The sequence below is a fragment of the Lynx rufus genome, unplaced genomic scaffold (genome assembly GCF_022079265.1).
Source record: "Lynx rufus isolate CCGP_SWC_20201006 ecotype Redwood Valley unplaced genomic scaffold, mLynRuf1.p SCAF_10, whole genome shotgun sequence".
NCBI classification, from domain to species: Eukaryota; Metazoa; Chordata; class Mammalia; order Carnivora; family Felidae; genus Lynx; species Lynx rufus.
Window position 1 is genome coordinate 26376238 of NW_025814824.1, and position 27984 is coordinate 26404221.

At 37.9% G+C, this 27984-nt stretch overlaps 1 protein-coding gene across 7 annotated transcripts in view; it reads right to left on the minus strand.

The window, feature by feature from the left end:
• Positions 1-902: 902 nt before the first annotated feature.
• AGTPBP1 (ATP/GTP binding carboxypeptidase 1) overlaps positions 903-27984 on the minus strand; it is a 202476-nt gene continuing 175394 nt past the window's right edge. For 6 of the 7 annotated variants that reach the window (XM_047102959.1, XM_047102983.1, XM_047102965.1 and 3 more), the window contains exons 21-26: positions 27314-27494; positions 25705-25834; positions 24360-24491; positions 22162-22338; positions 18090-18250; positions 903-4140 (exon numbers count right to left, since the gene is read on the minus strand). In XM_047102959.1, coding sequence (XP_046958915.1) covers positions 3963-4140; positions 18090-18250; positions 22162-22338; positions 24360-24491; positions 25705-25834; positions 27314-27494 — 959 coding nt within the window. In that variant the 3' untranslated portion in view covers positions 903-3962. Of the gene's footprint in view, positions 4141-5693; positions 5894-18089; positions 18251-22161; positions 22339-24359; positions 24492-25704; positions 25835-27313; positions 27495-27984 lie in introns of all 7 variants that reach the window. The other variant, XR_006966288.1, reaches the window with a different exon arrangement.

The window sequence follows — 27984 nt, forward strand, 5'->3', positions numbered from 1 at the left end:
TTTGCTACTGCTTCACTTCATACTCGCTTGGCACTCCCGCAGGGCATCTTTAAAAGGGACAGTCCCACATTAGTTGCTGTGAAGGGAAGCCTTTCTGAATATCGGGAGCTAATAGCGGGAGCTGCCCGGGTTTGCAGACAGAAGGGCATCACAGGCCCCCTTGCACTTTGCCCTGGCTTGTGAGCGTGCATGCGTGCAACTGCACAGACGCAGAGATCGCTTCCACCCTCAACAGCGTCAGCCACATCCCAGGCTCCAAAACTTCACTTTGGCTGGTGGTCCAATGCCTCAAATGCCACCCTAGGAGGCCCACTCATTTGATTTAGGTCCTGCCTGTTTAGTGACCTCAAACTGAAAAGTTTAATTACTCAATGACCCCAATAACCAACCAAGCTCAGAAGCCTAAGATTTGAGAGAAGGTGCCCAGAGGCCAAAAGAGCTTGAAGTATAAAGAAGGCTTAGGAGGTAGAGGGAGCAGAAACAGGCCTAAGTTACTGCTCGGGGTATAGAAAGAGAAGGCCCTTAATGGTCAGCACTGTGTAGGTCAATATTAAGGCTTTTAAAATATCATTAACAGTGAAAAACAACTGAAATTGGCATTCTGGGAACCAAACCTTCAAAATGTGACTTCTCATAAAGAAAATGAGACTACCTTCTGAGTTTCCTTTTTTCTATACAGGATTTTAAATATGCTTTAACCAGAGAAATATTCACTTAATATTAATAAGAACATTCTAATGGATACAGTAGAATGATCTTTCATTTGAAATACTGCTTCAACAGCTTTTTCCTAATGGAGGGACCTAGCGTTTACATGCAGCTGGTTCATTGAATTCACTTGATTTTTCCATTCTTTTATAACCATTAAAGTACATACAAGAAAACAAAAGGATTTATAAAGATACATTCATGGTTTTGTTACTGTCATTTATTTCTGGATCATGCACAAAGACAATTCCATTAGTACATTTATTATATTATCCATTTCAGTGCTTATAATAATATGGTCATGTTAACTTGGACATTGGAAATGTAGAAAGATAGTATTCATTGCTGTTAGTGCGCTATCTGAAGTGAGACTCCAGGTTACTTATTTGTAATTAGGATTCAGACAAATGTCCATGTTTCTAAATACCACACAAAACTGGGAGACCTGGCAGGAAGTGAGTAAGAAAGATACTAAGGCAGGACAAAATCCTGTCTTCAAACAATACTATGACTGCAGTAAAGGAGAAACTGATCTGAACCATAGGTTTTTGCATGCTGCCCTGCCTGAATACATTTCACAAACTCAAGACAGACCCTCAAGCCTTTCACGGTTCTCCCTTTCTGGGGAAAGGCCAACAACAGCATCTCCTTTTGCGGCAAGGAGACAACACAAGACTAGTTGTCTGCAGGCCTGGGCTGGAGCCCCTGTGACCTCGCTTGATCTCTGTGTGTCTATTTTCTTGATTCTACAAATTAGTTTGATCTGGATTGCGTGCCCCTGGGACCTCGCTTGATCTCCCTGTGTCTATTTTCTTGATTCTACAAATTAGTTTGATCGGAACCATCCCTGGTGCTAACTTCCTCTTAGGAAACTGGAGGCTGGAAGAGCGCATCAGGGGAGACAGTGGTTCTGCCGGAGCGATGCCTACAGCATTACCACCTGAGAATTTTGAAGAAATGTACATTTGGGGCCCATGCAGGTCTACAGAATCTCTGTTTTAAGAAGCAAGTTCCCCAGGTGATTCTGATGCACACAACACAGGACGAGAACCACTGGTTTAGACCATCTACATTTAAGAATATTCATAGTTCCAAAAACAAGGCAAATTAAATAAATCTAAACTCTGTCATTAGACTCAGGTTGTCAGCTACACATTACTTTTCAGAAGTATGGCACTGAAGGCATCTCACTTATTCTTTGAAAATCCTGAAAAGAAATAGACAACAGGGATAACATTTAGGGCAGTTTTAGCTACTAAGAGCCAATTACATTTAGCTTTACCCCTATTTAGGAAAGTTAGGATTTTAAATTCTTATTTTCCCAAAGCTGTTTATTAAGGAAAATATCATTTCCTAACTATAAAGGTTTCTCTTCCACCTTGTGAATAATTATTTAATAAAAGGCATATTCGGTTTTATAACATATACTAAAAGATGTACGTCATCGATATGAAATATTACAGTAAGGGATTTTTAAACTGCCAACATAATAAATTCAAGCTTTGAGTTATTCTTCACATTACAGTAACTGTAATTGCTTCTCATACATGGATACCTTGGGTTTCAATTTTTAGTTTTATAAGAAGCAAGAAAAATTTACATACAGACACAGTGGCTCCAATCCACTCTCTGAAAAAAATTATAATTAAATATCTAATTATTTTATATATGAAGTATATAAATAAAAAATAAATTACTTTACTAATTATTGGATTATTAAATAAATAAGGTTTGACCTTACAAAGTATCCTCATCTTTCCCACATTAGCTCACCACACAGTAAGAGGATTGGCAATCCTCACAATCCAGTCTGTATTTTCTGAGATTCATAAGAATTAGGTTCCTAAGAGAAAAAGAGCTCAATTGCCCTGTGCTAGGTGTTTAAACATGGCTCCTAGGACACCACCAGAAATAAGCTATACCATGGATAAAATGCCTCAAATAAAGACAGTGAAAATCACTGATTTGGAAAAGGCAAAAACATGAAATACACTTTTATCTTTTCTTTTCCATTATTACAGGTTTTTAAAAAAAGACCTAAAAGAATTGTAACCAGGAATAAGCAAAGACAATGTACCAAAAGCGAAGCATGTGAGTCCTGGCAAGAATCCATGAATGAGGTATCTCCTTTGGGTTTGTGTTATTATAACAGAAACTTAGTTCTTAGGACACTTTTCCAGAGTTGCTGAACTAGTTTTATTTTATTTGAAGACAAAATCATTCCTGCAGCAGAGCAGCTTAAACCCGCAAAGATGTCACTACAAGAAATGGTCTACCATCATCACGGTCACCTAGACTCAGACACCAGGGTCGGCACGCCCTAGGTGAACTCCCTTCAGTAAATCTAACAGCATCACACAACTCAGGGAACGCTAAATATGCTTAATACAGAGACACACACTTAACACTGGATCACACTCTCACTGCATCTTTAAAGTTTAACTGACTATAGTGATTAATTTCAGGTACACCCACGAGACACAGTTTTAGAGAAGAGAGCTGTTCAAAAGTATCTTCTACAATAGGTACAGTTTCACGTATACCGTAAAAACTTAACACCGGTAAATTCGGCCCTTTTTTCTTTTCACAAGTTTTTATCAGTGTGTTCAGCTGTTGGATTTTTATAATAGCCTCACAAAGATTCCACAAACCAAATAATCTGGGCTGGTTAAAAAGGATGACGAAATGAATCCAATATTTAATACAGCTTTTATTTGTTTAATTTGGTAAATGGAGACTGTAATGGTTTCAAGGCAAACTCTGGGTGATTTCAGTCGCAACTCCACAGTTAACATGATTCTGAAGAACAGTCTTATCTTCGATGTCTAACCACACTACACAGTCACAGCTAGAGAAATCCATGTACATATATATTAGTTTTCAACAACTCGGGATTTTCAACCACTCTAGAATTCAGATTTTATATTCTCAAACACTTTAAAATTTACCCCTTTGATGCAGGATATAACCATTAAAGATAAAAATTCATGCAGTGATACTCAGGTTTTTAAAAACAGGTAAATCCAGTATTTGATCATTCAGTGCGGTATCAAGTGCACCGAATATCTGAAATAAAACAAGTGCCAATGTTATCATGAATTAATAACATATTTATTGTCTTGAAACCAAACAGGCCCAAGTTACTTTTTGCCTTTCTCTAGTTAGCTATTTAACTCTTTTCTCTCAAACTTCCTGTGTAAGAAAACCCAAGATATTTCATTTCTTTTTTCAGTTAACAAGAGATGGTAGAAGGCTTAAGGTAGGTATGTTCTTGATAATTCGGAGTCAGAAAGTGCTTCCTCTTGAGCAGAAGGTTCGTAATCTCCTGCGTTTTCTGCCAATTCAGTATCTAAGTCGTCATTACTTTCTGCACTGTAATCCACTTCTTCAAGGAATCGAGGCTCATCTTCATCCAAGACGTAAGTGGTAGGGCTGTGGCCAGAGCACATAGAGCACATGAGACTTCATTAGATCCTAAGGTTCTAACATAAGGCTATTTGACCATATTGGGTTAATTTTGATTTCAATATAATGTAAGAGTTTGCATTAGCTTTAAAGATGTTATCCAAATGAACAAGTTAAAAGATTTGTAATAGCTGAAACCATAAAGGGTGAAATGCTAAGTATTAATTATATTAAAAGACTGTCACTCTCCACCCTATAGTTAGATAGCTACAAAAAACAAGAAACTCTCCCATGAGGTTGCCTTTTGAAAAGACTTCATCAATTTGTAGGGTTAAAAGTTCTATTTTAATCACTGAAAAGAAACAGACCATTTCAATAAACTTTATTTTATTTATCGTATAATTCATCCATTATAAGAAACTGTGGTATTTAAACACTGAAACCACTTATTCTAAGTCTATACAATGATTATTTGCCATAAAAACGGCCCATGCACTCACCCATCCAGTTTCCATTGGTCAAGAATAAAAATGAAAAACAAGTGAATGCTCACACCCAGATTAATTACTTTCCCTTGAGACACAGAATAAGACATTTGCTTAAAAGCACTAAGTGCTTCTGAATATTTCATTAGGTAGGTTGTTTGGGATAAAAGACAACCTTTCCACTAGGGTAAAATATTCTTTCCTCTTCAAAAAATCACAGTATTCGGATTTCTCCCCATCTGGGAGATTTTCTACACACATGTGTGCACATGCCCACACACACAGTGTTATCAAAGAAACACTACAGAAGCATTTCAATGTCCCCATTTTGTGACCCAAACTATCTTAATTTCACACAGATGTCTGTTTGTATCCCACCTGCTTCCAAACAGGATTTCCCACCATGGGTGCAATTAAAAGCCATAAAATCAGACAATAAAAAGGGAACAATAATCTGTTAAAATGAACAGAGAAGCAAATGTCATTAGGCAGCTCGCATGAAAGAAGTCCTGCACTGAATATTAAATTCGGTTCAGATATCTAGAAGTTCAGGCAGGAAAGACAAGTTAATGGATTATGTGGTTCTCATTTTCTGAAATGAGAAAGCAAAACTCATCTGGTAAGATTATCTTTTTTCCTAAAGTTGTTTTTCTCCCGCTCATTAAAAATAGATTGCAAAACCACCTTGATCTTATATAGCAAACTTCTTAAAAAGTTCAGAGCTTGCACTATGATGCAGCAGTCCTGATAAGCCAGCTGAGTGGCCCGAAGGACGATGTGAGACTTTACAACCTATCACGCACAAGGACTATTTCACCGCATTCAATTATGCAACTAAAATATTTATCATGAAACTGTTAGGTCTTTAGAAAAAGTGTTAGATTAAAAGGCAAAAACATATTTGCCCCTTCAAACGACCATTATTCTCTTTCTTTCTTTTGAAAAACAATAATTCATTCCTCCCTGAGTTTCGTGATTCACATTCTCAGGGTGTCCCAGGTGAATCACAGCATCCATGGAAGACACTTAGAAAAGATGGAGGCTTCAGCTAAAGCAAAGGATGCAGGAAAGAAGTGAGGAGAGAAACCTGCTTACTTTCCTCCTGGAGACTGTCCTAACAAGAAGAAACGACCATGGAAATGCAAGGGAGGAGGCAGGTTTGCTCAAAAGCCATGTACTCTGCTGGTACAGGGGCTGAGAACACCAACCAGGACTGTAGAGGCTGGCTCCATGGTGATGAGGCACTGTGACCAGAGCAGTGTAGTTACCTGCAGCATTGCGGGGTCTCCCAATGTCTAGGAAGAGCACAAAATCCATGCAGTGGGTGGGTGGGCAAGCATCGTTCAGGAAGTCTATGGAACACAGAATTCCGATGCACCCCTGAACCCCCATACCGTCACCAAGGAAAACAGACTGGCATAAAGGAAGCTGGTTACAGGAAGCCCAGCCACTACACTAAGGTCAGAGCAAGGACCTAATTCTACACGGGTAGCTGAACACTAGAATATTAATCAATCTGAACTAAGAGAAAGGGTTTAAAGGAAAAGTCTACTCTTACAAGCTGAGGAAACAGAGGAAGTATGATTTTGAAGTAACAAAAATACCTAAGATCAAGCCAAAAAAAGCTCCTAGACATCAAGGAGACTTGGAGCAATCAGATGCTGATTAGCACTTTTTTAAGGCTGAAAAGCATAACCTGGAAAACAAAGCTCCTGGAAATTTCAAATAAATCCCGTAATAAGGAATGTTCAGAAAATAATGTGAGCCTGTTAATTGCCGGTCTTGGCTCCTTCATATGCTGACTGTGACATAAATTTCATCCGTGTTCTGGCATCCCCCATCCTGATACCCCGGAGCGGGTGGGTTTCACACTCTAATTCCATTCCTGTAACTCAAACTGTGACGCCTGTTTCTGCAGGTCCTAACAAAGTCGCGTTCCTGGCCTCTGCTTCGTTAAGGTCTACACTCTGGCTGAAATATAGAGTCCCTCCAGCAGTGGTGAAGGGCTATCAGTGCTCTTGATGAGCAAGGAGTAGGCTTAGGGGTTAAAGAACTGGGGGAATCTCGAGACGAAGGGAACAGGAGGAGATGACAACCTCTGTCACTCCCGAGAGCAGCCTTCCGACTGGTATTCCAGTTGTCACTCTCCAGCCCATTGTTCTAGATCTCTCTGTTGCACTTAAATGGTAGGAATGCCAACACTCCTCTCCTCTGTCGTGCTTCATTCCCCTCTGTCCCTCCTCCCTGCTGATCAAGTGCTCTTCATCCTCCGTATAAAAATGCTCTCTTGGCCAACTGTTCTCATAAGCATGCCCTCTTTGAGTAAACTCACACATTTTAATTTGCATTCCGATCATTTCCACATCCAAATTTCTAGCCCTGACTTCGCCCCTGAACTTGCACTGTGCATACCAGGCATGGCTATCTCACATGTACCTCAAGTCTATGTTCACAGTGGAACTCACCAGTCTCCCTACCAAGCCTGTGCCACTTGTCCTAGTCCTCAAATCATCCACTCAGTGAGTCGTAAAACCACACTTCTCAGCAAGCAAGTCCTGCCAGTCAATCTCTGAACCACTTCTTGCCTCACGTTTTACATGACAAACCTTCACGGACATTCCTTCCTCTGTTTAGGACACACTTCCCACCTTCTTTCTCCCAACGACTCAAATTTCTTTCAAACTGCAGCTCAGGCTCATCTTTAGATGTTCTTCCTTTATGAAAGCCCACCTTGGGATAAGTGCCCTTTCTCTGTGTTCCCTTTGTACCCTGCACATTCTGTCCGATCACTTCTGGTATGCAGGTGAAACCACTGACTTGTGGGTCTGTCTCCTAAGCACTTTAAGGTCAGGAACTGTGACTTACTCATCTCAGTGCCTCCTGTCAGCTCCCGAAAGTGCTTGATACATTGTAGGCCCTAAACAAATGTTTGCTGAACTCTATAAGAAGCCAACGGAGCCAATGAGATCATCGATTTTTATATTACCCCATCTCACTGATTATACTTTAGTAAAAAAAACTTAAGGCTCAAGACCAATCACAGCAACTCAGCTTTGCTTTTATTAATAATTCCAACATATGTTTTGAACAATTCATGATTTAGGAAGGGCTTTCCTATACATTATCTCACAATAGCCTTCAGATAAGAAGAGAAAGACTTGAAGGTAATTTGCCCTAGAGTTATAAAATAAATAATCCCTTGACATCAACAGAAAGGAATTCAAGTAATAATTCAATCACAAAAAGAAACTCTAATCAGCACTTAATTATTTCCTGTCACTATTACTTTTTTCCCACCACGACTTTCTTGTTCCCCTAATTTTCTTCATTTAAGTTAACTCCCGTTGCCTGTTTCTGCTTCATTCTCCAATAACTGGCCTCTGTTCACCTACCCTAACATCCTTCTACTCTGGATTTTAATCAATAAGAAACATTTGATTCTAAAAGAGAATAGCATTTTTAGTCCCAAACCAAATCTTCCTCATGCCGCTTCAGGAAAAATACCAAAATCTTCACCCATATGACTTTCTCACAGGATGAATCTGTTGAAATTCTCTGCTGTAGGGTGTCATTGAGATGCAGAAAAGGTTTAAAATTCCAACTGATTTCTAAAGATAACAAAAAATTCTGCTTTATTCAGATTTAGAAAGTGTTCTGGCTATCCTTGTGTTAAACTATTAAGCATACACAAAATTAAACCTAAGAAATTCACCATCCCCCTCAGTGTGTGCCCAACTACTTGCATGAGAGCTGACTTGACATCTGAGACACCAGAAGGCAGATCTTCAGCTCTGTTCCCTATACAAGCATGAAAGAAGCAAAACACTGTTTATGGAGTCAGAAATTCTGGGTCTGTGCCTCTCTTCTTCTACTAACCAGCTGCATGACCTTGAGCAAGTCATGTCCTTGGTTTCCAACACCGGTTTTTCTCTACTGTACAAGCAGAGATCACAATATCAGACCTACTACCTCGCAAATTGTTGTAGTAAAGTGGGAAAGCATTTATAAATTCTTAGGTTATACAAATACAAAATGTTATTATGAAATTAATAAAATCTGTTAAAAAAAAGTTAATCAATCTTTGTTAATTCCTACAGAGCCCAGGCGATGGGCTGCCGTCAAGCCACTGACTAAAAACACTGCCTTACTTTTGTGACTCAGAATCCTACCTTAACCTTGTCCTCTTCAACAGTTTTGAGACTAACCTACTGTCTTTAGACAGCACAATGAACATATCCTAGGGGAGAAAGTCTGAAATTGATACACAAACAGAAAAATATTCCATTGTCCAAATTACCAATTTGTGACTTGCCGATTATGTCTTTCTTGTATTCAAATATCAGGTCTCAGGTGAAAGAAAAATCTCTATCTGCCTAAATATTAGAGAATGTTCCATTTATATAATTTGATTCTTAGCTCATAAGAGATTCAGCATCTACTAAATATCACAAAGCAAACAAAATTATCCATAGAAAATACAAGTAACAATTTTTGTCGGTCTTAACTGACCACAGTGTATACATAAGTATTTATTTGCACATTCCTGCACACGTGCATACCCACACACAGAGTTAGAATTTCTAATAAGAGGATATCTATTTGGGGGGAAAAAAAAGTAAAGAAAGTTGTTAATTTACTGATACTTCATTGGAAAATAATATATAACTAAGCTGCCTTCAAAAAAATAGTAATGAAGTCACTAACCTCCAACTTACTTTATTTTACTATTGATCTAGAAACATTTCTTATACGTAATGAAAGTGGTAAACAGTTAAGCTTCCCAATAATTCGGACAGCTTCAAAGGCTGAAGCCATTCCTTTTTAGCAATTCTGCTTAGTTCCTTGGAAGATACAAGATACAACGAAAGTACAGGGGAATTCTGGGTTAGACGTGGGCACGATTCCTGGTTTTGTGAAGAATTACCACATGGATGATCTTGGGTCAGTTCATCTCTGAGTCTGGGTTTACACACATATGAAAAAGGGTTACATGATCATCTGTCTCTGTTCATTCTCAATAGAACATGAAAATCTCAGAGATAATAATTGAACTTAACAGAAACTCAAAATGGGCATGTGCATTGAGGGTCCCAAGGCCACCCCAGGTTTGGTGACATGCTAGCAAGATTTACAGGATTCAACACGCAGTTGTATTAACAGCTATGACTTATTACAGTGAAAGGATACAAAGCAAAATCAACCAAGAGAAAAGGTGCGTGGGGCAAAGTCCAGAGGGAACCAAGGCCAGGCAAGGGCAGCTGCTAAGAGGCAGAGAAGTCATCAGAGCTTTCAGCAATTTCAAAGGATTGGTGGCAAAAATTGGAGTTCAGAGCTGCCAAGTTTCCTGAAAGAAGGGAGTTGCAGAGATATGACCCCAACAGTTTTCCCCTGGAGGCATGTGACAAATTCTTTAAATACACAGTGCAAGAGGCTGAAAAGCAAAGCAGAAAGCAGCAAAACAAACAGAACACAAACAATAGAATTGAGGGCTGTCTTGAGGAGCCTCCTTGAGGCAAAGAGAAGCCCTAGGCCACCAATCGTGACCTTCGGAGGGCAGGGAGGGGACAGGTGAACCCAGGGAGAACAAGCTTCCCAATTTCTGCAAACCTACCTCAAGTCTGCTCAGTCCCTGGCCAGACTACTCTACACCTGCCAGAGGATAGAATGAAGCCTCTTTGAAGGAATATGTATTCTTCCTTGTTCTGATATGCCACATTCTTACTTTGAAGTCTCAAATAGGCACTTATTGAGAGGAATAACCATTCTTCCAAGAGGTTAAGAGGTTACTGAGAATATAGCACATAAATATGAATAAATATCTACAATCATCAAATTCCTTGTACAGCTGTCTTAGAGACTAACGATAACTAACTTGATACTTATCTGGATCTCAATGATAAGGATCATTTCCTTCTCCTACACTAAGCCTGAAAGCTTTCATTATAATCAAATCTGCCCTGGGGTCCTGAAGTGTTCATGTAAGTCTCCATTTTGTTTTTCTAGATGATTTTAGGCTCCTCTGTACTTGTGGGTACAAGAGCATTTCACAAAAACACAAATGGTTCACTTTTAGTTATAAGCAACTATGATTTCAAGTGGACTAGGAGTTGTGATATGACCCTTCAATTATATGGCATGATTTATCTGCCTAGAAAATATTCTTTAAAAAAATTTTTTTACGTTTATTTATTTTTGAGAGTGAGAGAGACAGAGCACAAGCCAGGGAGGGGCAGAGAGAGGGAGAGACACAGAATCAGAAGCAGGCTCCAGGCTCTGAGTTGTCAGCACAGAGCCCAATGCGGGGCTCGAACCCATGGATCATGAGATCATGACCTGAGCCAAAATCAAGAGTCGGACACTTAATCGACTGAGCCACCCAGGCACCCCTGCCTAGAAAATATCTTAATGCAATTATAGCTGTAGGAATTTTCTACATGGTTGCAATAAATGTCTGTCAGAAATGCACAACAGCCTCAAGCATGCGCATCACAGCCATTGAAAAGGAATTTTTTTTTAAGGATTAGCTTGATTAAATAATAAACTGTACATAAAAAACAGAGCAAACACACATTAGGGGCGACTGGGTGGCTCAGTCAGTTGAACATCCAACTCTTGATTTCAGCTCAGGTCATGATCCCAGGGTTGTGGGATTGAGCCCCGTGTCAGGCTCCACGCTGAGCATGGAGCCTGCTTCAGATTCATTCCTTCTCTCTCTCTGTGCCCCTCTCCCCCGCTCCTACTCTCTCTCTCTAAAATTAAAAAAAATTTTTTAAAGCACATCAATATGAGTAAGCTTTACTACATTACTAGGTATTAGATACTGCCATTAACATGTGGCCACAAATGATCTGTACTGACAGATTCTCTCTGTGACCAAGCTTGAGTCCAGCTGCTCTCAGTCCTCTTTCAGACTAGGTCCTGACCTTGGGATCTGTCCTCAGGCAGGGGCTCTGTCTGCTTAGCCTAGCTGTAGCAAAAATCTTGCTGAGTCAGTTTATCGAAATCCCCACTCTCTGTATCTCATCAGCCTGGCCTGCTTTCAGCAAAAACTCCGTCAAGTAGGTTTAGCCAGAATCTCCCTTACCTGGGATGGTTTCTCTTAGTCACTTTCCAACTGCCAATCCCCTACTCTACTCCCTGGCTATAAGTCACTAGTGTTCCTCACTGTATTCACAACTGAGCCCAATCTCCCTCCCAAAGTACAAAGCCCCCTTGTTAGCAATCCTCCTGAGTAGTCTGCTTTCCTGTTCTGTGAAGTGTCACAAATAATTTTCTCTTTAACAGTATTAATTTTCTCAGAAGAAAAAGGTCCTACATATTTACAAATAAACACTAGCTTCACACGAAGAAAGCACAGCAAATACATAGGTTAGTATTTCATTCATGTGTTAATAGTCTGCAGCAATGAGTATCTTTGTACTACACCTGACCAATAACTTCCCGCCAGTCCCTCTGATATTGCTAGGGTCAGGGGTAGAGCCTTTAACCACAAAACGTTATACTGTTAACTCATTTACAGACCTGTACTCATTCCCTATACTTTATTAGAAGTCAGGTACTCTATCTTTATCAAAACACATCAAATTAGATTTTTAAAAAAGCATTAACATAAAGTAGAACAAATGCTAAGCGTATTTTAAAGGTTTTCTCCAGCTTAAGTCCTATTTATTTTTATTAGTTGCATTAAGAACAATTTCTCACCCCATTTTCTAATGTCCATGCTGTACACACAAATACAAATTAAGTACTGATACATGCTACACCACAGATAGAGATTGAAAACAAGCTAACTAAAGAAGTCAGACATAAAAGGTCACACACTGCATGGTTCCATTTATTTGAAATATCCAGAACAGGTGAATCCACAGAGACAGAAAGCACACGAGTGATTGTCAGGGGCTGGAAATGACTGCTTAAGGGTACGAAGGTCTCCTTTGGGGGTGATATACGCATTTTGGAACTAGACAGAGTTCCCAGAACTAGAACTGATAGTTGTACGATATTATGAACATATTATTATTCACTTCATTAATTTTCACTTTAAAATGGTTGATTTTATGCTGTGTGACTCCATCTCAAGAAAGACAGAAATAAAGGAAAAGAAAAGAAAAAAAAGAAAAAGACATCCAAATACTATCTGATTATAAGAGACTAATTAGGCCTCATTTAAACATGAGCATATGTTTTTATTATAAAATATTGTCCAGAATTTGGTATTTTTCAGCTTCACTTTCCTGTAAAGTTTTAAATATACTCAAACTTCAAATACTTCTTCTATATACCTAATATCCTGAAATGTAGTCCCCATCATCATAATCTGATGAGAAGCACTGTTAAATGTTGTATCAATTCTCAAATCCTTTAAATGAGAGTCACTGAAAGGACTGTTTTAATAGTTTAGGTGACAGGTAAAATAGAAACACTTTTGCTAAGTACAAAAATACTACATAGCTATAAGCTTTTATTTTATTTTTATTGTCCATGTATTTTTGACAGAGGAAGACAGAGACACAGTACAAGTGGGGGAGTGACAGACAGAGACACACACAGAATCCGAAGGCGGCTCCAGGCTCCAAGCTGTCAGCACAGAGCCCAATGCGGGGCTCGAACTCACGAGCCGGGAGATCATGACCTGAGCTGAAGTCGGATGCTTAACCGACTGAGCCACCCAGGTGCCCCAACAGCTGTAAGCTTTTAAATGAGTTCAACCAATATTCCCAGCTTAGACCTAAAAGAAACACACCCCCTAAGAAAGATATAATGTAGACTCAGTGTTACATCAGATGAAATTTTTATTATACAACAAATACAATCGGGGATAGTTAAAATGTTTTGTGTGTGTAATTTCCAATGAATGCCCTGGGAATAAAAAACACGATTAATTTTCAACCGCAGGCTTCACTGAAAAGGAAGTTCTAGAAGTTCCGGTAACGACAGTGAATCTCAAGAGCAACTAAGGTGACTGTAAAAGAGTAACTTCTTTTCTAAAGGACAGTCCACAGGAAAAAGAAAACCAAAGAGGGAGTAAAAGCAAAGAAGAGATCTCAACGAAGTGTTGGCAGATGGAGGCAGATGGATGAAGTGAAAGGGCCTGGGTTCCAACTTCCACTTTGCTCAAGTCCATAGGACAGGAGAAGCCAACAGGGATGTGTGGATTTGCATTACAAAAGCTGCAGCAAAGCTGAGAAACTGGAGATACTGGTGTTCAGGGTACAACTGAAAAGAACAATTGATTTAAAGTCTTTATAAAGAGCAATTAGACCTTCAGATCACCTTCCTCAAGCTATTCCCTCGTTCAGAGAGATGGAAAGATGACTTTCCAAAGAGTTTTGTCACAGAGGCTATTCTGTTAGGGCCAAAACACAGAAATGGGGGTCTGGAGAGTAAGAGAAAGTCTGCTCAAAAGCAAGTCCGAGTGGCCCCCCAGGATACTGGCTACTGAACTTATGCCCCAGGGTAACATTTCTCAATTTTTCGTAAATCATCCCCCCAACCCTCCGCAAAGAGGTTTTTTAGAGGTTTTTTTCTAATCCCCCTAATTAACTACAATTAGAAATTAAAAAGATAAATTTCACATCAGATTAGACCCAGCTAAAGACAGCATGGGTGAATTAAAGGTTGGTTAGAAAAAAACACCTAGCTCTGAGTCAGCAGGACTTGTGCCCAAGCGTGTATCTGTGTGTGTGTGTATTCATATGTATATGTGTGCAAAGGTATATATATGCATGTATGTATGCATGTATATAGGTGTGTGTGTGTGTGTGTGTGTGTGTGTGTATGGTGTGTTCAGCACAGAGGGAGCGGGCAAAACTGCCCATCTCCCAGTCCTCCCCTGAAAAAGTTTCAGTGTATATTTTAAAAGCTGCAGCCTAAGGACCAGACTTCTAACTTGGCAGGCACTGTGGGTTGTCATCCTCTTCAGAGACTGGGGAACCCAGCAGATACATATCCTGCTTTCTCCCCTCAGGGGGCTCCAATAATCAAAGCAAGTCCCCCATACGGCCCTGAAAGGAGCTTGTACACACATCTGGCCCTCAGCTTTTGTGGCTGCCGCCGAAGAGACAGACCTGAGGATGGCCTGCCCCTAGGAGCCAACAGGGCTTGCATTCATTAGTGCCATACTACGGTAGCAAGCAAGGAAAACAGCTCTGACCAGGCACAGAGGCACCTCCTGCAGCTTTATCCTCAGGCTAGCACAGAGGGAATAGGCAAAAATGCCCATCTCCCAGTTTTTCTCTGGAAGGGGCTTAACCACATATTTTCTCAGCTGCTGCTAGAGGGTCCAGTTCCTAATCATCCTGCATCTACGTGCTGACTATGATCCTCCTTTTTGGGATACTACCATGACCTGGCACCTTCAACTACTGGGAGCGACTGAGAACAAAAAAAGAGGCTTGGGCAATCACAAAACTCTGAGAGACAACTAGGAGCTCAAGCCAGGCTGATCAAGGAGGTTCGTCTATTACACAAGAGCATTCTGTCAAGACTGGGAGAGACGGCTAGGTTCATCTAATGTGCAGGAACCAAAACAGACAAGTCACTGAAAATGAACAGAGGAATATATTCCAAACAAAAGAACAAAATAAATACCTAGAAACAGGTCTCAAAGAATGTAAGTAAGTGATTTAACTGATACAGAATTCAAAGTAACAGTCATAAAAATTTTCACCAAAGTCAAGAGAAGAATGAATGAACAAAGTGAGAATTTCAACAGAGACAGAAAATATAAAAACGTGCTGAAAAGAAATTACAAAACTGAAGGATACAATAACTGAACTGAAAAATTCAATAGAGGATTCAACAGCAGACTGGATCAAATAGAAGAAAGAATCAGTGAACTTGAAAAGGGCAGTGGATGGTTCAATATCCACAAAACAATTAACGTGATTCATCACATCAATAAAAGAAAGGACAAGAACCATATGATCCTCTCAGTAGATGCAGAGAAAGCATTTGACAAAATACAGCATCCTTTCTTGAACAAAATCTTCAAGAAAGTAGGGATAGTAAAGCATACCTCGAGATCATAAAAGCCATATATGAACGACCCAATGCTAATATCATCCTCAATGGGGAAAAACTGAGAGCTTTCCCCCTAAGGTCAGGAACAAGACAGGGATGTCCACTCTCGCCACTGTTATTCAACATAGTATTGGAAGTCTTAGCCTCTGCAATCAGACAACACAAAGAAATAAAAGGCATCCAAATTGGCCAGGAGGAGGTCAAACTTTCACTCTTCACTCTATATGGAAAACCCAAAAGATTCCACCAAAGAACTGATAGACCTGATTCATGAATTCAGCAAAGTTGCAGGATATAAAATCAATGCACAGAAATCGGTTGCATTCCTATACACCAACAATGAAGCGACAGAAAGAGAAATCAAGGAACCAATCCCATTTACAGTTGCACAAAAAACCCATAAAATACCTAGGAATAAATCTAACCAAAGAGGTAAAAAATCTATACACTGAAAACTATACAAAGCTTATGAAAGAAATTGAAGAAGACACCAAAAAATGGAAAAAGATTCCATGCTCCTGGATAGGAAGAACAAATATTGTTAAAATGTCAATACTACCCAAAGCAATCTACATATTCAATGCAATCCCTATCAAAGTAACACCAGCATTCTTCGCAGAGCTAGAACAAATAATCCTAAAATTTGTATGGAACCAGAAAAGACCCCAAATAGCCAAAGCAATCTTGAAAAAGAAAACCAAAGCAGGAGGCATCATAATCCCAGACTTGAAACTATACTACAAAGCTGTAATCATCAAGACAGTATGGTACTGGCACAAGAACAGATACTCAGATCAATGGAACAGAATAGAGAACCCACAAATGGACCCACAAACGTATGGCCAACTAATCTTGGACAAAGCAGGAAAGAATATCCAATGGAATAAAGACAGTCTCTTCAGCAAGTGGTGCTGGGAAAACTGGACAGTGACATGCAGAAGAATGAACCTGGACCACTTTCTTACACCATACACAAAAATAAACTCAAAGTGGATGAAAGACCTCAATGTAAGACAGGAAGCCATCAAAATCCTCGAGGAGAAAGCAGGCAAAAACCTCTTTGATCTTGCCCAAAGCAATTTCTTACTCAACACATCTCCGGAGGCAAGGGAAACAAAAGCAAAAATGAACTACTGGGACCTCATCAAAATAAAAAGCTTCTGCACAGCGAAGGAAACAATCAGCAAAACTAAAAGGCAACCGACAGAATGGGAGAAGATATTTGCAAATGACATATCAGATAAAGGGTTAGTATCCAAAATCTATAAAGAACTTATCAAACTCAACACCCAAAAAACAAATAATCCAGTGAAGAAATGGGCGAAAGACATGAATAGACACTTCTCCAAGGAAGATATCCAGATGGCCAACCGACACGTGAAAAAATGCTCATCACTCATCATCAGGGAAATACAAATCAGAACCACAATGAGATACCATCTTACACCTGTCAGAATGGTAACATTAACAACTCAGGCAACAACAGATGTTGGTGAGGATGAGGAGAAAGAGGATCTCTTTTGCATTGTTGGTGGGAATGCAAGCTGGTGCAGCCACTCTGAAAAACAATATGGAGGTTCCTCATAAAACTAAAAATAGAACTACCCTATGACCCAGCAATTGCCCTACTAGGCATTTATCCACGGGATACAGGTGTGCTGTTTTGAAGGGCCACATGCACCCCCATGTTTATAGCAGCACTATCAACAATAGCCGAAGTATGGAAAGAGCCCAAATGCCCATCAATGGATGAATGGATAAAGAAAATGTGGTATACATATGCAATGGAGTATTACTCGGCAATCAAAAAGAATGAAATCTTGCCATTTGCAACTACATGGATGGAACTAGAGGGTATTATTAAGCAAAATTAGTCTGAGAAAGACAAATATCATATGACTTCATCATATGAGGAATTTAAGATACAAAACAGATGAACATAAGGGAAGGGAAGCAAAAATAATATAAAAACAGGGAGGGGGACAAAACATAAGAGACTCTTAAATACAGAGAACAAACTGAGGGTTGCTGGAGGAGTAGTGGGAGGAGGGATTGGCTAAATGGGTAAGGGACATTAAGCAATCTACTGAAATCACTGTTGCACCATATACTAACTAACTTGGATGTAAATTATAAAATTAATTAATTAATTAGATACTATCTAAGCACTGTTTTCCACATTGCTTATTTTTGGGTTAAAGGTAAAACAGTAAGATCACTAAAAATGCACTCAAAATATAAGGATATTTCATTACAGTCTCATCCAAACATCAATGTTAAAAGAATGAAGAATATTATTACAATTTGTAACAATTAAACATGTAAATAACTTGGATGTGTGAACTTAATTATATTAGTTCTAAAAATGCTTTTGGCTATCAACATCTCTGTCCCCTTCCTCTACTTAATTAATTTAATGAAGTCTAACATTATGCTACAACATAATGGAATGAAACAAGTGTGTCTTACCTCGTTACTTTGCAGTTCGATTCAATCAAGTCATTTTCAAAGTCAAGCAGGCTGGAAGGCAGATTATATTCCAATGGGGATGTCAGTCTTTTCAAACGCAGCAGACCAACACAAAATTTTGCTCCCATCTCTTCCAATTCTCGAGTACCAATCTGTAGACCCTAGAAATAAAGCAATTTCATACATATAAGTAGGACATTTGCTATCCTCTGGCTATGTCTTATTACAATTGCATATAAGAAATTTATAATTATATTAATAAAATTAAAAGCTTGGTACTTTGTAAGTACCGACAACTCAACAAGCGCAATGTCTTAACAAGATTATTTTAGATCACAAAGGAAATGGTCTCAAAAAAGCATTTCTAAAATGTCTATTTCTCATTTACTACATGCAAACAATTTTCACCAACACAGTGGGAAAAAAAATAAACATTTTGTGGTTATGTTACTCTGGGGCTCATGTGTGAAATTACATTTTTGCAAGATATTGCTAGTATTTCTTGTAATCCACGACTTTGGATGCCAATGTTAAAATACTGTAGTGTCAAAATCAAGGCCTTAATTTGTAGACCTAAACATTACCTTATACTTTTTACTGTATGATAAAAGAAATTGGTAAGTAAAGGGGCACCTGGGTGGCTCAGTCGGTTAAGTGTCCGACTTCGGCTCAGGTCATGATCTCGCCGTTCATAAGTTTGAGCCCTGTGTTGAGCTCTGTGCTAACAGCTCGGAGCCTGGAACCTGCTTTGGATTCTGTGACTCCCTCTCTCTCTGCCCCTCCCCTGCTCACGGTCTGTCTCTCTCTGTCTCTCAATAATAAATAAACATTAAAAATTTAAAAAAAAATAAAAAGAAACTGGTAAGCAAAAAACCAACAAAAGAAAGGTACCTATGTAAAACAAACAAACAAACAAACAAAAAGAATCAAACAGATCTAGGCCAATGAGGTAGCAGTAAAAGAAGTTCCTATGTTCCATGTCAATTAAGAATGCCTATTTCAAATCTGGTCTAGTGAGGGCAGAAGAAAATTTTACCCCAACTCTACCCTTTCTAATTGGAAGTTTCCCAATAAACAATATAAAGTTTATCAAAAGTTAAATGTTACCACATAAAATGATAAAAATGGCCATAAACCAAGACACTGCTTATCACTGAATTTTCAGATAAAAATGAATCTCTAAAATAAGAGAATTCTCACACCAACAAAAGTTGCAGGTGCAAATGAGAGTACACATCATTTAGAGAAGTTACTTTAAAACAGTTTTTCAATGAACAGACTAAAAGCACACGGTAACTGAAGAAAATAAACCGTAAAAACTGTTACTAACCCCCCAAAGCACATTCCTTTATAATAATGATTGACTAACTGCTTAGTTTACCCATGTCCAAACATTCCACGGAATGTGACCTGACTTTATTAGAACATTTATTTGCCTTCTTAATTAAAAAGCTTTAGAAAGGCATGGCTGTTTCTGAATTAGTTCACAGAAAATAAAAATAAAGACCATTTACAGCCTAAAATCTAGTAATATAAGAGCATTCCTGAGGTGGAGAGAATGGTTTCTTAAAATATCGTTAAACTCATATAACTTATTAGCTAACATTAACAAGTCTGAAAAGTATAACATTAGGTGTATGGGGACATATGGGGTATTTGAGAATTCTGTATTTTCTACTCAATTCTGCTATGAATCTAAAACTGCTCTAAAAACCCTAAGTTTATTAATAACAAAAAAAGCTTTCATAAAAAGTATATGTTATCATCACAGCATTGGATTTTAGACATTAATAAAAAACTTGATTAGTAAGAGATACTTCTCTCCATAAGAGTTTTTTTTTTTTTTTTTTTTTTTTTTTTATTTTTTTTTTAAATTTTTTTTTTTTTTTTTAACGTTTATTTATTTTTGGGACAGAGAGAGACAGAGCATGAACGGGGGAGGGGCAGAGAGAGAGGGAGACACAGAATCGGAAACAGGCTCCAGGCTCTGAGCCATCAGCCCAGAGCCCGACGCGGGGCTCGAACTCCCGGACCGCGAGATCGTGACCTGGCTGAAGTCGGACGCTTAACCGACTGCGCCACCCAGGCGCCCCTCCATAAGAGTTTTAAATTAAGGTAGCTCTAGTAACTAAATTATATAAAAGAGAAATGAACATTTACTAGGTATCCATTTTATTTTTTAAGTCTATAGATTTCTTTCTAAAAAATAACTTTTTAAAAAAGTGGTCTAAGATTTTAGGTTTGAAAGTATATTTTAACTATTTTTTTAAATGTGGCTTTTTAAATGATCAAACTAATGTATCAAAATACAAATAGAATATTTGTGATTTTTTTTAATGTTTATTCATTTTTGAGAGAGAGAGAGAGAGAGCGAGCGTGTGAATGGGGGAGGTGCAAGGAGACAGGGAGCATGGAATCCGAAGCAGGGTCAGGGCTCTGGGCTGTCAGCACAGAGCCCGACGCCGGGCTCAAACTCATGTACCCCGAGATCATGACCTAAGCCAAAGTCGGACGCTTAACTGACTGAGCCACCCAGGCGTCCCTACAAATAGAATATTTGTAAAAATTCAAAGAAAGTCTATCTGTAGAATCCAAATATAATAAGGAAACACCTTTGCTATATGCTACAGTTGATTTCAAGAGGCATGCAAGTCTCAGCTTCTCTACTTCTCTTCCAACCCACAGAGGGGAGCATCAAAAACATTGATGCTTTAAATTGCCTTCTCTTCTGACTGTGTAAGCATCTCTTTAAGAAGTTATCTACAGTCTGTTTCCATACATCATATAGCTTAAGGGCTTTTTTCCTAGAAGACACCTATTGTCTTATACAAAAGTGATTCATTCTTAAGCTTTTTTCCCATCCTACACACTTACAGAATATGAGACTCTTGCCAAAGCTGTCCATGACAGCAATGATTAGGGGATGGGGGTTGGGCTCTGGAGTGGCGCTCTGGTACATTTTATCTTTTACCACCATCACATCCTTGGTAGATGAGAAGTCACTGTTTTACAGTATTTGAATTCAAAAGATACTACATTTTGGAAGAATAATATACTGTGGTCAACCTAAAATTTAGGGAAGTCACTCAACAGAAAGTACTGAAATTTCATTAAGTTCTACTCTACAAGGCCCCCAAAATTTGAATGTCAGTTGAAAAATCTACACAATTTCTTCTCAGTTGGATATAGACTGTAACAGTTATTACTTAGGCTCTCCAGTTAAGCTTTTTTGACATTACCTATGTTTACATTTTTAATACTAACCATTTGAAAGATTTTTTAACTCCTTCCAAACATAAAGTTATAACCAACCATCTGTATGTGAGGTATATAAAGATCACTATTAGATTCAGTTTCCTCTTCCTCCCTTACCAAACCAAACCTAACAGAATAAAGAATAACTAGCATGACACATGAAAATCTTTCTGTGGCAAGAAAAATAAGTATTTGTAATATTTATTAGGTTGCTGTTGATTATCTAAGCTCCAGCTGATTGCCTATTTTTTCAGTCTTTCAAATTAAAAAATTCAACGTCACCTAATATTTTATTAGTCTTTAGTTTCAAAAGTAAACTTAAAACTCCAGTTGTTTCCAATAAAAGTCTATACCACCAGTCTTAGTAAAGAAAAAAATTTAGGGAAGGGATATGCATTTAAAAGTAACACACACACACACACAAAATCTAAATATAAAAAACTTCACAAGTGTAATGTGTTTATTTTCTAAATGCATAAAAACACGCTAACATCCAACAAATTAAAATGACACAAAGTTTGTGTTAATTATGTACTACTTGCACAGCTCGTTATAAATTACCAATTGGTATTTAAAATGTGTACCACAACATGCCTTCTTAAAAATTATGAATGTAGATGGACTCAACCAAGATTTCATAAAAACCCAAAGCAAGCTATTTAGTACAGAGAAGTAAAAAAGAATTGCATAGGATTCAAGTTCATGACTGCAATAGCTCAGTGTAACAAATGTGCCATTTAATATAAACCATGAGAATGCTATATGAAAAGAAAGTCCTTAAATACTTTTTACTACTCAAAGTCCTGAGATGTTTTACCTTGTATTTTCCCTGATCACAGCCACACAAAGTACTTTCCATGGTATAGCTTCTTTGTACGCCTATCTCCCTCCAAACCACAACACGTGCCGTGGATTCTTTAGATTTTTCCACTACAAAGCTACAGCTGCTCATGCAAAATGCTGGAGCAATATGGCTCAGTATCTTAGGCAAGGTCTGCAAAAATAAGAATGATAGAATACAATATTTCAAGAGGGCTTTTTTAAATTAAAAACATTTTTTTTTTTTTAGTTTCTAAACATTTTCATGAAAGCACAGTGACCAGAGCAGGGCCATGTGAATCTTCTTACTTTGTGCTCTGCTATTCCAAGCATCAAAACCATTCTTTACAAATTCAGAATTTTCTGCTTTCCTGGACAAACAGTAATCAGTTGGAAAACAAAATGGGAGAAAGGATCACATTCACAGTAGTAACCAACAGGTGAACAAAAACTATGGTAAAAAATGTTTCAAATTTTGAAAAAAAAATGTTTAAAAAACAAAACAACTTTAGTCATGAAAAATGGCTTACTAATTAAGAGATTTAACATTATAAATGTCAACCACCTCTAAATTAATCAATAAAGTCAAGACAATCACAATCAAAATGCCCACAACATTTTCTGCAACTTCAAATTATTCTCAGGTTCACCTGGTGTGCGTAAGTATGAAGGCAGACAGGGGAGTTCTGAAAGAAGAGAAATAATCTAACAGATATTAACCTAATTATATATGTAAGGGAAGTTAAATTGTGATACCGTGTAGGAGTAGATACATCTCTAGAAAGAAAGAGAATTCAGAATTAGAACCAAAGGCAGATGTAAAAATTAGAATTATTAGTGTGGAGGGCCACCTGGGTGGCTCATTCAGTTGAGCATCTCAACTCTTGATTTCAGCTCAGGTCATGATCTCACGGTTCCTGGGATCGAGTGCTGTGTCGGACTCTGCACTGAGCTTGCTTGGGATTCTCTCTCTTCCTCTCTCTCTCTGCCCTCCCATGCTCAAAAAAGAGACAGAGAGAGAGTGAGTGAATCTCTCTCACACACACACACACACACACACACACACACACACAGCTCGAGCAGGGGAGGAGCACAGAGAGAGGAAGGCACAGAATCCAAAGCAGGCTCCAGGCTCTGAGCTGTCAGCAGAGCTGATGCAGTGCTCAAACTCATCAACTGTGAGATCGTGACTGAGCCAAAGAATATGCTTAACCGACTGAGTCACCCAGGTGCCCCAATAAACATTTTTTTTTAATTATTATTAGTGGAGAGAAGAGTGATCACCCACTAACTGCTGGCACCACTGGAGAGCCACTGAGAAAAACAAGCTGAAGTCACTCTTAATAGTTCAGTTCTAACTGGATTAAGAATTTAAACTTAACAATTAGCAAGTAAAATTTCAAAAGGAAATTAAAAACAATAAACATGGAACTTTATTTTTTAAATCTTTGGATAAGATTTCTAAGCCTCAAAACCCAGAAGGCATTTAAAAAAAAAAAAAAAAACCAACAAATCTGATGCAAGTTTTTAATTATCACACAATTAAAAAAATGTTTTTTCAATATATTTGTAAAAGAGTTATTTTCAAAACAATAATAATTAGATGGCCAATGTAAATGTAAGCACAGTCATTTTATTTATTTGGGAAAGGGGAAGAAGAGAGAGGACACCAAAAAAGAAAATGTGCCTTTGAATTTCTGCTCAGGGCAGTGGTATGCTATCAAAATGCTTTTGGGAAAAAAACCTGGGGTGTTTTGTTTAGGTGCAAATACAGTAGGAAAGCCACTGTGCCCTTAATGGAAAGCACATAAGATGTGACGCAGTAAGATCTTCCTTCAGTCTTGGGCATACCTCAACACATACCCAGAGGTGTGGAAACATGGTACGTAACAGATGGCTTTATAAATCGGCACAGGAAGGATGTACTGTTTAATAAATGGTGCTGAGACAACTGGTTATATATGGGGACACTAAAATTAGATCCCCAACTCTCACACAAAAATAAATTCCCAATAGATTAAAATCTAAATACGAAAAGCAAAAATTTTAGACTATTTAACATGAAACAATCTGCAACAAAAAATGGCAAAATGGCAACACTTGCAGAGTCTGAGTGGCTGGGATATGTTACATTAGTTTCTGTAGTGTTATACGTGTTTGAAATCCCCAAAGTCCAGACTTATCTGTGATAATTACCCTGTATCCTACATCTTCCACGACATCACATGAAGCTGCATTATCACTGGTATGCCATACTGTCTCTTTGATGCTGCAGCCATACATAAACACATTCTTCTTTCGGGAGTGGCCATGATAATCACAATAAACCTTGAAAATATATTTTGAAAGTTAAAAACCTCCAAATTCATATATTTCCAAATAAAGCAAGTTAATAACAAGACAATAAATAGCTCTGTGTGTCTTTGCCCTTTCATTGTAACAGAGCCACCATTTAATAAGTAGAACTAATGAAAGTAATAGTATCTAGTTCTGGAAAGGATCTATGATTAATTCTAGAATGGCTAAATCCTTTCTAGGGCCTGCATCAAGCCACGAGTTCCACTCTAATATACCTACTATTCACAATTTATTTGTATTTATTTTTGAGACATAGAGTGTGAGCGGGGGAGGGGCAGAGAGAGGGAGACAGAATCCAAAGCAGGCTCCAGGCTCTGAGCTGTCAGTGCAGCGCCCGATGAGGGACTCGAACTCCCGGAGTGAAAGATCTTGACCAGAGCCAAAGTCGGACGCTTAACCGACTGAGGCACCCAGGCGCCCCCTCTACTATTCACAATTTAAAAAATAATAAATTCAGTCATAGGTCAAATCTACAGCAGCAGTCATCACTGATCCAAGGGTTATTTGAAAATTTAGGTAATTTGAAAGAAAGACAATGCGCTCATGAAAAACACAATTGAGAAAAGGGTAGTATGGTTTCAATTTAATTTTTAAGAGCAGCATTTTTAAAATGAAAAATGAAGAACAGGCCTGCATGTCAATGTTCACCTTCTGCAAAGTTTTCCTATCTTTCCCAGAGGAAGATTACCTCATTCAAACAATAATATAACGGGACATTCTATGCAAAAGCTGTTGAGAACAGAAGCAGAATATATACGCAGTCCGGTAGTGTTCAGCACTGTGCCCACACCTTCTCTCATGTGTATACTCGAGACTTACTCGCTTCAGAGTTCACTAGCAAACTCAGAAATAAGCTTGTACCAGTTTGAGAACTTGGAAGACACATCCTGTTACCTTACTGCTATTCAAACAGTGAAGTTCAATACCTAAAACTTAAAACCAGGAGTTACCAATATTCATAGACAAAAAAAGATAAGGAAAGGGCTCAGGGGAACACTAAAAATTAAACCTGACAAAATAAGAATACAAATGCAGTGTATGAATTACACACGTAATTAATAACAGAAGAAGATATTTGTAAAAAATTCCTTTTGAAATTAACACTTAGCTTTTATAACCAGAATATACTGAGTCATTAACTAATAAAATCATTTCTGTGACTAGATAAAGTACAAATACTTACCAGTGGTAAATGCTTCACAGCGGCCAGGTATTGTAGCAGCCCCTTAGCATGGTAAATTGTAGGATGTAAATCTGGATTTGGACTTTGCCACTGTCTATTCAGATCCTCTCCACTTAAAGAACAGCGGTGACTACACAATATAAACACAAACATTAGTACTGATAAACTCTTACCTATATTCGATTTAATTTTATGATTCTATTCCAGTAAATATACTAGTTACTAAATAAACACTTATAAAGTATTTGCTTCATGCAAGATCTTGTGTTACATGCATTTAACTGTGGCAAGCTTTCACATTTTTAGGTCAACATTTTCAAGCTATAGAAAAAAAAATAATTCTCAATTCTGGGGTCTTATTCCAGACTCTCTAAAATTTACTAATGGTCCTATTTTCCACTGTGATTTCATAATAATCATTTGTTATACTCCAACACCGTGAACTTCAATTGTATTAGTTATTATGTAAAAGTACTATCTGGGCTGGGCCCTCCTAAGAAAGGTACATGTGAAAAGTCTACATTCTTTGACTATTATTTTTATTTGAGAGAGACAGAGAGAGAGAAGGAGAGTGCCAGGGGGAGAGAGAGAGAATCCTAAGCAGGCTCCATGCTCAGTGTGGAACGTGACATGGGGCTTGATCCCACAACCCTGGGATCATGACCTGAGCTGAACTCAAGAGTCAGCCACTCAACCGACTGAGCCATCCAGGTGCCCCAAAAGTCTACATTCTTGTAAAATTTCAAATACATTTTCACTTATTTCAGGTAGTAAGTACTAAAGCAGAGCAGAAATTTAAGCAAGCTATCAGAAGGTGGTAACAGAAATGTAAACAGAATTCTAACTGGTCAATATGTTTCTGAATTAAAACTAGACATACAATGCCATTTTAATTCCATAACGTATTACCTAAAAATAAATTATTCTGGTTTTTTCATTCAAAAACTTCCTAAAATGTGAGAAATATTCATGCTACATTTAGTGAATAAATAAAATATGGTATCCTCAGCTTTGGAGACGCTCATGACAGCAAGACCAAATTCCCATCTTTCAGAAACAGAGTTTTCTAATTCCCACGAAAATTAAACTGCACTAACCATAAGCCATCTCCACCTAAAAAGAAGTTATCTTCCATTATTTCCAGTCTAAAGAATTCCTTCTGTCAAAACTACACCACCTCCTATCAGGATGAGGTCAGCAGATAGAGCCAATATTCCATATCAATGGAAAGAGATCCCAGGAGATTCTAAATCTTAGATCAACTCAAGATCATGCCACTGACAAACAAAAAGGAATATAAGAAGTTATGTTAAAGACCTTATTTATGTATTCTTATATCCTGACATTCTGATTTTTCTAAAACAATTCAAGCAAGACATGAAATCATACTCTCATGGAATACAGAAATTCTCAAAATATCATACTGATACATAAAATGTATTTTCATTTAAAAATTCATCTTAGATGAATTCCCCACCAAAAATTTCTTCATTCTAGAAACATCACTCAATTTGTTTTCCAAATTAACCTGGATGCTATTATTTTGACAAGTTTACACACAGGATAGGCACATAACCTATAATATTTCTATAATGATTGCTTAACTTACTTTCCATTGATGACACCATCTGGATTTAGCATAGGGACAATTTTAAAAATATAGGATTCTCGTAAGCTCTGAGCAGTAGGGTTATTACTCATGAGATACTCCAATGTTCCTTTCATTACCCAACTTGCGTTAGTTTCTCCAGGATGGACCCGAGCAGACAAGAAAACGTAAGGGCGATTTCCTAAAGTACACATAAAATTTCAAATTAAAATGAACAGCTACTAAGAGTCTGTATGATGTTTGGGAATATAGAAATATTTCTACTCAATTGTGAGTTCTGATATAAATTCATACTAAAACTCACTGTGCACCTACTGTATCTGAGCACTGCACTAGGCCCTACAGAAAAAAACAGATACACAAAACCCATATATAAGCCATGTCCTAAAGGAGTTCATAATATGAACGCAACACAATAAATAGTATTTGAGTTTTATTTTCCAATGGTTAATCTAACATATAAAATTAGTTCTTTTATATAATCTTGCTTTTATAAAGAACAAGTATTGGGGAAGTTTTAAATATAAATTTATTTTTCATGAAGTCATGAGGAAAGTAGGAAAATATCATTTTACCCCTGTTTTACAGTTGCTATGCTAAGCACAGATAAAGTATATCTGTTCAAAGATGAACAAAGAAAAACAGTTTCGCTATGCACTTCGATACACAGG